Here is a 12,160-nt window from a genome sequence, read left to right as displayed (position 1 = left end):
TTGTGTACCAGTTTAACAATGAATATCATTTATGATTTTAACTTTATACACAAGTGCCAAAATACTATAATTATAATTAACAACTTATTTTTTCAATCAGTAATAAGTTAATTACAGAAAACATATTTGATTGTATACTTTTGCAGTTGAATTGATTGTTTTTTAAAATACATGTAATAGGAGATTGTAATGGGCAAGAACTAAATATTTCAAAAAATATATTATTTTTTCATAGTTCAAGAACTTTTCTAAAGTATGTCACAAAGATTGCAGGGCAAGTTGTAGAGAAATATTCTTAAAAGATTTTATTTCCTAAATTAATTTTCCAAATAATTACCATAAATAAGCATTAATAATTATTATACAATGAATACAAAGGCATGTTCTCTTTCTATGAAAATTATTGAGGGATGAGTGCCTAGGTCTTAAACACAGCTTTGTGAACATAACTTGCATCACTTTTATAGATCTAAACTCATATGAATTATCTTTTTTACACTTCAAAGAGAGGTTTATACTTTAGCTGTAATGAATTACTGTATTTTTGGGTTACTTCTGTTAACAAGCTGTTTAGCTTTCTTCACCACTTCAGAGTTTGAGTAGTTAGGGAGTAATCTGTTTTCTTCCAGCTGAAATCATGATTTCCCTTGCTTTAGCAATGTGGTTCAACACAACAGATATTCCCTTTTTTCTTTAAAATGCTAAAATACATGCCTTGCATGCTTTTATAACTAGGGAATGAGGGAATTTTGCATTTGAAAGTCCTGTCACATAGTCCTCCAAGAAGGGAAAATTTTAGGCACCATGATTGGATATGTAAATTCTTACCATAAATTGTGAACAACACTGTATTAATGTATAAAGAAGTCATTAACATACCTCTTAATAACTGATCCTGCTTCTTTATAAGGGTTTGATATTTCTTCAAACTTTTCTCATAGTCCCTTTTCAGTGTTGGGTTATCTTTTTCAGAATCCAGTGATACAGTTAAGGATAAAACTGCTTTTAAAAAAAAGAGACGTTCCTTTTCTTATCTCAATATTCAAAATATGACTTATACAGTGAATATTAACTATGATCTTTTTCTGCAATTGTTTCAAAGTTAAACTTTATTTATTCAAACTACTGGAAAGCACATTAGTGAAACTCCAAATCCTTACTGATCTGTGGAATGCACATTAGTGAAACTCAAAATCCTTACTGATCTGTGGAAAGCACATTAGTGAAACTCCAAATCCTTACTGATCTGTGGAAGCACATTAGTGAAACTCCAAATCCTTTATTTACAACAAAAGTGTTATGAAAATGCTCAGAGATAATGATATATAAATGTATAATTATACTGTTGATATAACTTGTAGGTAGTTTAAATATTCGTTATGTTTGTTTTATGTGTGATAGGTCCTTAAACACTTCTAGTTCTAGCTCTTTTCTTTATGGTAGCTTAATCTAACCACAGATTCAAATATGCTATATTTTATGGAAGCAGTTCAACAAGAAATTTATACACAATGGTAGTGAGACACAGAAGTAAGTTAAAATGATCTTTTACCATGGGACATGTATTTAACCATTATTATGACATATTTTCAGAAAAAAAAGAAAGAGAGAGAGAGAATAAAAATTGATTAGAAGTTGCACTGATGCAAAATTGCCTGACATATTGCATCACTCTTCAATATCAGAACTCATTTGAAGATATATTCAATAATAACTAATACGGAAAGTATGGCAATTAAAATGTGAGATTTTAAAAACAATACAATGCAGCTTGATAGTAAACATCAAATTCCATTTCTCACCTTATAAACGGAGTTATTAGTAGTTGCTTCAATGACAACATATCTGTTACATCTGAAGAGACAGGTCTAATGAAAGGCTACCATAAAAAGATCTGTTGATGTTGAGTCACAAGCCAAAAAGTTATAAAAATCAGAAACTAAGTTAACAGTGAGACAAACTGGAAAATTCTGGTGGAAAAACTTTAAGAATACAGTTAACTAAAAATAAACCTCAAAAAGTAACTTGAAGCAATAGTTATCAACTGAATCATCCAGGAAGAACTATGAGAAGATATCTACTCAAAAGAAGCCACAGAAAGCTTGTTGAAGAGGTCTATTTTATCAAATACTTTGGTCAATGTATGAATTTTCCTAATATTACTCAGCTTTCTCAAACACTGCACGTATGAAGTAGTATAGTTTTATTAATCAAATACCTTCATTAATTTGAAGTTTAGTACCAAAATTACTTGCCTTTATTTTAATTCTAATTTTAGCAAAATATGTTTTCATCCATTGGTATATTATCATAAATTACTATTTCAACAACCAGAATCCAATTAAACAACTAACATATGAAGTTCCTACAGTATCTGTGGCAATAGTACATTTTTCTATAGAGAAATAAGCCCTACATGCACAAAAGTAATTGAGTAAGTGTGTTCATAGATACATGTACAGTTGACATGTGCTTCTAAGCCAAGATGTTTTTATAGTATGTTTTTAAATATAATTATACAACATTGCTATTGAAATCAGCAAATGTGTGTATAAACTTATGTCATTCCTGCACCAATTTTATGCTGTTTCCATCATGAAATATCTACATAACCTCATAAAACATGTAAATACCCAAGTATATGTCAGACCAAGTGTGGTAGAATGCAGCTTAAGTGTGTCATGTATGCCTATATGAATTATTTTAAGATCTTAACTAATGCCACTGATATATAGAGTCCACTTATTGGACTAAGGCTACAAGTTATTCAGGTGAGTTCAGAATTGATACGTTAAACATAAACAACAAAATTAGGACCAAACTATACAATCATTCAGATTACCAGAAACTGAGCTCATTAGATTTATTAATAATTTATATTTACAGTTGGTTAAATTAGCACTGAATAAGTATTTTTGAAGAAATGTTAAATTCCACTTTTATTATATTATCATGACCTCTTCAATAAGCTGTTTGGATGTTTATATATTATATATACTGTACAAGGTATTTCTATGGGAAAAAAATGTGTGTATTTTTTTTAATGCAAGGCCACATCTGGCCATCTGCTCATTTTACTGAGGGGAGATTCAAACCCTTGATCGTAGCATTGTAAATCCCTAGACTTACTGCTGTCCTCGTGGGGAACAGGGAAAAAAAATGACAGCATCATCAATTCATGACTGATATTGAGCATTTTTTTTTATACAGCACAAATTTCAAAGAGCTTTTAAACACAAAAGAATGTAGGAAAGATAATTCCCCCCAAAAAATCTAAACATTAACAATGTATTACATCAATTCAGACACAAAGGATATATACGTTTCTCTTTTTGGTAAGATCTTCTTTCCACTGTTCATGTCGATTCAGTTCATATTCAATGATGTCCATACACAACGAACCAATCTGTTATTTAAATAACAGGAAGGATAATGAAATAAATGCCCCTGCACACGTATTACACAAATTATGTTTAACAATTGCTGCCTGATATAGACTATAAAAAATAAGAATTTATTGAAGCACTTGGGTCATCTGAATATTTTGCCATTGCTATTTTACTACATAAACCTAATAAGGTTTATCTAATGTTTTTTCATAGAAGAAAATTGACATAATTTTCACACAAATACAATCTAACAATAAAACATTTTCAGGACTGAAAAGAAAAACATTTAAAGAAACTATGAAAAAATACAAGATCTGTGGTTTTTATCCAAAGTATTCTAAACTTCTTACTAAATCCAACTGCAACTGTTCTTCTTTAAAGACCTACATCTAATCCTTTACACTGACATAAATATTTTATAATTTGCTATGTTCAATGGTATTTAAGCTTTGCCAGTAGTAATTTTCAAAGCTGTTACTGATATGCAGTTGTTCCCACCTTTTTATGACTTCACAGTATGTGATGTGAATGAGAAGTTTTAAAAGTAAATTGTCAGATGAAGAAAGAGAATGATCAGGGAAACAATTCTTTGTTAACTGTAGTCTTAAAGGATGATAGTTTCTTAACAAATAAAAACTTTTGCTTTAATGTGAACAGAAAAATTCGAAAAAAAATTGGTGTGTTGTTTACAGACGAGACTCTTTGGAGCTGTGCATGCATGCAATTTTGAAGATTTTTACATTTTTCTTTGTGAATTACCCTAAATAAATGACAAAACACCAATTCTAAAATATTTTTAAGTAAACAAGTGTTAAAACAGCATTGGAATTATAATTTTTACCCATATTCTGAAACTTGATATGCTGGTGTGCACTTGACACCTGAAAGGTGTTCACAGGTCTGAAAATGGTTAAAGTCAATAATAAGGTGAGAAAATCAATAATAGCTTTATTTCTAGGCACAAGAAATCAAAACTACAGGAAAAATGGGGAGTTCTAATAATTTTGCACACTGCTGTATGCATTCATATTGTATACTTATATTATTAGTCTTCTATACAGTGACAGGTGTTTTTATCTGGTTGTGTGTTTGTACTTTTCAGAATAGGAGATATTTTAAAAAAAGGTGTTTCTTATTGTTCAATTATAGGAAAGAGCTGGATGAAACACTGAATTATAGGCTTAGTTTAAATTATTGTTGAACGAAATCTTAAAATATCTTAATTGAATACATCCATAATTCATTTACAATTACCTTTTTTATTTCAGTCAAATTATTCTAAAAAAGTGAATTTTAATTAATAAATTTTAAAAACATATATATACATCAAATAATAAAAGAAATACACAAATCAATACTCTTCGGACCTGTTTGCTGAATCACTTTTTAGAATTAACTATATTTGACCTCACATCTAAACAATCAAACATTAATAGTTTGATACATAATATAACTTACTAGCCAAAGCTATTGGATGTTATATTGATTATCTTACTGTGCAAGCTTCATATAGTTATATTTACTTTTTTAACAAAAAGAAACATAGGTAGGTGTATGAGTGCATAACTATGCCATTTACGAGTTTACATAAAACTTACCTTCAGCTGTGCAATGAGAGGATGAAACTCTGAAAAGGTTGAAAAGCAGAAAAAAACATACACAATGTTGGTACTTAAGTCAATACTTTTCCTACCATCTTCTCGAAGAACTCTTCCTAATGCTCCCAAAAGGGTTTCTAACAAAAAAAAAAAAATATTGTCAAAATGCATGGAATGAATACAATGCAAGTTCACGGTATCTGGCATAAATTCTGCACTATAGTAGATAGATAAATAAGTAATTAACATTTTGTTATTAAAGTGATCAAAGAGCATTATCTTATACCTTCAGATACATGAAAATATTATATTGTAGTTGTAACCCACCTTACATTTAAATTGATCATGTAATCTTTTTTACACTTTTATGCTAATCATATCTGCCACAAAGTCAGAAGCCTTACACAGCATTAAAGCTATATGGTTTTGAAATAAGGTAAAAAGAAAACAATTACTTGAGTTGCTTTTATTAACGACAGAATAATAAATCAAAATTTGTATAGAAACCTTATTCATTTTAAATAGCATGCAGTAACGTTGATGCAATAATTTATAGCATAAATATTATTCCTAGTTTGTTAATATCTTTTAAAAAATGTGTAATTTTTGAAATTCTGAAAGTTAGGCTTACTTTTAAAATCTTTAATTGTTTAATTTATCTTTGCTGAATAATTTATAGGTATTGGTAGGAATATCAGCTTTAAACTAGAACCATGAGAACAATGTAAATAATGTTCCTCCTTATAGTGGATTATTTTGGCCAATATAATCCATGGTAATGTAATTTAAGTTGTATGTACGTACATAATAAAACTATTTCCATTTTGTTTGAATACAAGAATGAAACATTATGAACAGAAAAAACTTGCTTGAGGAGTCAAGATCATTCAATCTGACAGCAGGTTAAGTATGATGGATCCACAAACACATAAAACTAATCTTAAGTTCATGTTCTGAATGAGCATGATGAGGCTTATTTATATATTTATTTCATTGTTTTGACATTATTCATGGTTCATATCGAATTGCTTAGACCAATTTCAAGCACTTTCTAAGCACTCTCAAAATGTTTTTCAAGCACTTTCTGGAATCTAAAACCTACATCAAAATCAATCGGATTCCACAGAAATTTTATAAAATTCCTTTTTATTTGTTCAGTATGTTTAGTATGTAGACTAAAACGAAAATAAAGACTTTATTTATTGCATTCATCTCTGCAATATGCATGAAAGTGAGATATATCAATATATTCTACTATTACAATATTTTCAAGTACTTTTGCAAAAAAAAAGGCCCCTTTTCAAGCACTTTCACACCCTTGAAATTCCATTCTCAATTTCAAAAACTTTCAAGGATGGGTATGCACCCTGATTATTCAAACCAGAAAAGCCATGTTTTAAATGTTTAAGTTCCAGACAGGTTTTCTAAGATTTTAAGAGAACTGGAAGTACCTACCATTACAAGCCAGCTCTGCTAAGTTATCAGGATTTCTGGAAAGCTGTAACACCAAGGCAGATGCCCTTATTTTATCAGTCATGTCTTCATACAGTAATTCTATATAATCATCCAAGCAGTTAATGTTGGCCATTTCATGGACCCTTATACTCTCCAGACCTTCACGTTCTTTATCCTTTTCTTTGTCACTCAATCCTCTGACACTTTGGGAAGACTCTGATTTCTTCAAGTCTTAAAAAAAAGCATATATTTATATACATTAAACTTCATAAACTATTCTAAGTTGACCAACAGAGAATGTTATTCAACTATATACAAGGAATTTTTATATCAAAATTTCAAATAAAAAACTAATTTTTGAAGTCAAACAAAGCTTAATGGCAATACTGATATATTTCTTTAAATGTTTAGGAAAAAAATAACAAAACATAAAGACAGGCAAAAAATTTCCTCACACTAAGTATTTTTATAAGCAGTACCTTTACTTGATGGTTGTTCTTTTCGAGTCTGAAGATAAAACAGTAACTGTTCCACTTCTCGAACTTTTGCTTGTGGAATGAGTGAACACTTTTCAACAATTTCTTGGGCCAAAGCAGAGATATCTGTGCTATCATTTAGACTTTTCACACGAATACTGAAAAATTAATATACATCTATGTATACATCTAACAACACATACATGAATAAATTAATATCTAAATAGAGAGATTTATTACAGAACATAAATGTCATTTTACAAGTTGACAAACCATCCCACATGTGTAAAAGTGTAAAGGCAATTTTCTATCCAACACTATTAAGACAACAAAATGTTAGCAATAAGACAACTGAATAACTAGTGTATCTCTTCATTTGATTATTGTTACACAAAATTGAGTAATAATACAAGAGTTAAGACATCAAAGTCACAAAACAACATCAACTTGGAATATCTTCATTCAGTTACGACAACTTTTACTGAGCCTAGATTTGTTATTTCAACTCATTCAAGTTCACTATATAAAAGAAGATAAATATCAAAGATATACACTATAAAAAGCACAAACAGGCAGTAAGACCCAGAAAAGGAATGCAAATTGAGTATATAACCTGTTAGAACAGAGATGAGATGTGGAATACAATAAATTATTCTGATCCAGAAACAATGGCTAGAACAAACTGAGTATTTACAACTTCACTATCATATGACCAATCATTATGAATATGGAATATCAGTCCTCTATGCCAAAACAGAAGATGATCATTTGCATATGAAGGTAGGCAGGAATGACAACGGACACTCAGTAGAAAATGTATATTGAAAGGTAGAAAATATAGAAACATCACAAGGTAAGCTTACAATGTATATGCTAAATAGAAAGAATTCAGCACAGATAGAATAATAATAATAAGAGCATTTACCAATCTAGGTGAAGTATCAAAACACAAATCAACTGACATAAACTAACAGACATTAATGTTTCCAATTATTCCAACGATCGATTAACAAAATTCCCATTATATCAACTATAATGAAAATAATCAATTAATCAAAATTAGTGTTTCCAATTATTTATATTTGATTATTGTAACTATCCAAGTGATTGAAATACTGCTATTATGTCTGATTGTTGCTAAGCACAGTTATTTAATGGGCTGTCTGTGCTGTACCCAGTTTTAGATTTTTAACTTGTTTATTTTTTACTTCAAGTTTCTTCAGCTTTGGTCATTTGGAGGGGGTGGGGGAAGCGGGAGAGGCTCTTGATTTGACGGTCTCAGGTTCAATTACTTTTGCCACCAAACTTGCTTGTCTTTAGTATGGCAGAATTCACCACCACATTTTTTTTCTTTTTGAACTGCTGACTAAAGGGAAGGTAACTAGCTTGACAGCACCTGCCACCAACATTTATTCATTTCTTTGTTTGCTTATTTGTACATATCATGGTTTAAGTAACACTCTAGTAACTGATTAATAGGGCTGTAGATTAATCAATTACCAAATACCACTAATTTCCCAACTCTGTCCTTAACTAGGAATATTTATATATCAAAATATTAAAACTGGTAAAAAAAGATATATTCATTGATATTTTATGCAAAGTCATAACTACCTTCAATCTAGTATAACAAATTTTTGTATCTCTCTTAGCAGCTATCTTTCTTGAAACTGCAGTTTCTTCTGTCTCTCTTTACTACAGACAGTTGAGTACATGATATCAATATAATTTTAAATATGCAAATCAGTAAGTCACATGACAACCACAGCCAATTTAAAGTCATGGTGAAACATAATGTATCAAAAATATATTTTGAAATTATGAGGCATAAGTAGTGTGATGCCACCAGAAACTGATCACATTTTGGAAGATTATGTATCATCCTTTAATTAGATATTCAGGCACTCAGATTGTAAAAATATTTTCAGATTGAGGATTTAGAATTTTCAAACCAGGGATATCCCTCGTAATTAATGGTATTTGAAGAAAAGGGAAAGTGGATCAACTTGAGAAACCAAGACCATCTAGTAAAAGACCTACAACAAGTCATATACAGCCATAGTAAGCAAAGAGTGACAACTTGTAACAAATGAGAATCCACAAATACAAAGATCAGTGGCAAAAGCCATCCAATTGCCAAAGGTAACAGTACACAACATAATCAAGGATCTTTACCTGGAAAAGCAACAGACACAAGTTAACATTTTCCAACATTGAATATGTATGTGATAAATATCTCCACTCACATTTAGCTTTCCCAATTCAGTACTGACTTCTATATGCAAACTTTTTTGCTTGCCACTAGCCTTAAGGCTCCCACCTAATCTCACCTGTTTCCATGTGATATTACTGAGTTGTTGCATGCAAATGAGTGTGTGACAACTATCCACCAAAAGGAGTGTAACACTGCTTCCTAGCACAACAGGCTCCCTATATACTGATTGTTCAATCATCACTTTGAGATTAGGCAAGAAAGTAAGTTGCACCATAAGTGGGGAGGAACAGTGGGAAGTGTTAGCATCTATTGGAAATACATTTTCAGTGTTGGAAAATGCTAACTTCCAATATGACACATAACCTCTTCTCATCTAGTTAAATTCCCATGTTGAAGTGGTGGATAGGTTGGTACCAAATTTTACCTAGATAAGCCCCCTTTGGGAAGTGGTTGAAGAAAACCCATAGAGTGTGACACCCTATCCATGGGAACAGTTTAGGGGCACATTCTTGAGAGACTGCACCTTATGTAGTAGGGTACACTCTTCACCCAGAAGTGAAGGGATGGTAAGAAAGTAAGATGCATCAGAAGTGAGGAAAAAGGGTAGGAAGCATGAGTGTAGGTGAGTATCTATTAGAAATACATTTTCAGTGTTGGAAAATGTTAACTTCCGATACAACACGCAACCTCTTCTCACATATAGCTAGATTCCTATGTTGAAGTGGTGGATAGACCAGTACAAAAGTTTAACTAGATGAATCCCCTTTGGGAAGTGCTTGAAAGAAAAAGAAGTAGTATGACACCCTATATCTTGGAACTGTATAGGGGCACACTCTTGGGAGACTGCACCTTGTCTGTACTAGGGTACACTCTATGCTCAGAAAGGAAGGGAAGTGTCATAAGGATGGACAGAACAAGCACAGTCCAAAATCTACATCAGGATTTTGGAAGTGATGCATGTGTAGTGTGGCTAGGGCATAGCAGACCATACATAGTAGGTCATGGGTCAACACCAGTCCAAAATCACTGGCAGAGGAAAGGAACCAGAGAAAGGTTCTTGCGATAAGAGGTAGGTAAACATACTTGGGGAGGAAGGGCATCCCTCCCAAACAACCCCGAGCAACAGAGTAACCAAGCGAGAATGAACAAGCCAAGGAAGAAGAACTTGCCAACATAAAAAAAGGAAGGGAACAAGTGTGTGTTGAAAATCTCTCAGGGGGATGGTGGATTGCTTCCAATGGGAGATGGATGGAAGATAGATAATCTAAACTGATATTGAGGGTATAGTGAAGACAAGAAAACTGAGCTTGAGAAAAGCTAATAGGGGACAAAGAATCAGATCCCTAAGCCTGAAGAAGAGACTCCAGAGTTTAAGAGTCCAAGAAAAGGGCTATAGCTTGACTCTAAGCCAAAGCATATGTGCAAACAGTTAAGGAGGACAAGGTGTACCACCACCAGAGTTAAGCTCAAAGAAAAAAAATTTCAGCATGGACTTGAATATTTGGGGAAGAAAGAAAAACATATTCTGAAGAAAGAGCCAAATGAAGAAGGGAAAGTAAAGAATAAGAAGAAATAGGAGAGGGTGAAAAAGTGTAACATATCTGAGAAGAAAAGTCATTGAAGGATGCAGAATGTCTAGGTATATGCATGTCTGCAATGGAAGAATTCTTTGCAAATTTAGGTAGCACGAAAAGATTGCTTAAAATCCACATATTCACAGACAAATATTATAGAAGGAGAGAAATCCATGTCAAAGACTGAAAAGGCCCAGGCCACATGCATGACTCCACCATCGGCCACACAATAGCTATAACATCTCCTGACAGACAAAGAAGCACCAAATACCATTGTGGTAGTCTATCTAGAGTGCAAAAAAGTCTAGATATTCAACAGTAGACAGTATACAAATGACCATCTTTGTGTAATTCATGTTATGAAAAATAAGAGACACAAAGTCTAGAAGGCAAAATTTTTGAAAATTCAACACTTGATGGCTTATGGAAAGCAAGCACATAATAGTGGTGTGCTTTTGACATAAAACCTTAAAATGGTGTCTTTGGCAATGGAAACTACACTGCATGACCACTGTCAAGATGCATGACCATCAGATAAAGCATGACCAGACATGACAACATGGACTCGAATGAGATGGTGAGGCCTCAAAACCATTTTAATATAATATACACAACCACTGTACATCAAAGTAAAAGCATACAAAGCTAAGCCTTGTACTTTATTTCTAGCTGATAAATTTTACAGTGTAATAAGCAAATATATATATTTTTTAAAACAGGCCTTTAGAATGTTACTTTTCTTGACATTCACATTAAGTTTGAGGTTCAATTTTAGAACATACTATAAAAACATATATGTAGATTCCTTAACAGAGTAAAAAAAATCCTGTCCTTTCAATACATTTTAATAGCTGAATGTTAATGTTACTCTTCAAGAAAGTGATAAGAGTTACTTCTAAACCACCAATAAATAATTTAAGAAGCACCCATGTCTGCAAACACCTGCCACTCTGAAATATAAACCATCTATACTTGTACTAGTATCCAACATATAGGTTGCTTGAGTCCAGGACAACCAATATTTTGTAAGGTTACTGATAATAATAAAACTACCATTCAGTTATGTAAGTTTAAGAAAGTCATTATATTAAAATTTTATGTAACCTATGACTTTAATAATGTGAAGGCATGAAACATCCAAAGCTTACTTTCATATCACTACAATATTCATTATGCCAAGATAAATAGAATGAATCTAGAAGAGTAAGAAAATATAAATATATGTATATATGTGTGTGAGTGTGTGTGTGTGTGAAAAAAGAACTTTCTATGTTATGAAAGAGGATCACACGTATACACTTAACCATAGAATTACACTCTTTAAAAAAAATTCTCAACTATTTGCGAGTTATCATAAAAATGTAAACAAAAATATTATGATTATTAGAATTAATCTGACCAATTAATATTGGTGTCACCTATGCATTTTACACTGAAAATGACATATTTTACC

At 31.7% G+C, this 12,160-nt stretch overlaps 1 protein-coding gene across 1 annotated transcript in view; it reads right to left on the bottom strand.

The window, feature by feature from the left end:
• LOC106476392 (kinesin-associated protein 3-like) overlaps positions 1-12,160 on the bottom strand; it is a 57,100-nt gene that overhangs the window by 29,837 nt on the left and 15,103 nt on the right. The window contains exons 4-8 of the mRNA XM_022381311.1: positions 6,922-7,076; positions 6,443-6,673; positions 4,988-5,124; positions 3,319-3,406; positions 880-978 (exon numbers count right to left, since the gene is read on the bottom strand). Coding sequence (XP_022237019.1) covers positions 880-978; positions 3,319-3,406; positions 4,988-5,124; positions 6,443-6,673; positions 6,922-7,076 — 710 coding nt within the window. The remainder of the gene's footprint in view (positions 1-879; positions 979-3,318; positions 3,407-4,987; positions 5,125-6,442; positions 6,674-6,921; positions 7,077-12,160) is intronic.

Source organism: Limulus polyphemus, unplaced genomic scaffold (assembly GCF_000517525.1).
Source record: "Limulus polyphemus unplaced genomic scaffold, Limulus_polyphemus-2.1.2 Scaffold155, whole genome shotgun sequence".
Taxonomy (NCBI): Eukaryota; Metazoa; Arthropoda; class Merostomata; order Xiphosura; family Limulidae; genus Limulus; species Limulus polyphemus.
Note: the sequence above shows the minus strand (reverse complement) of the source record. Positions and strands in the feature narration are given on the sequence as shown.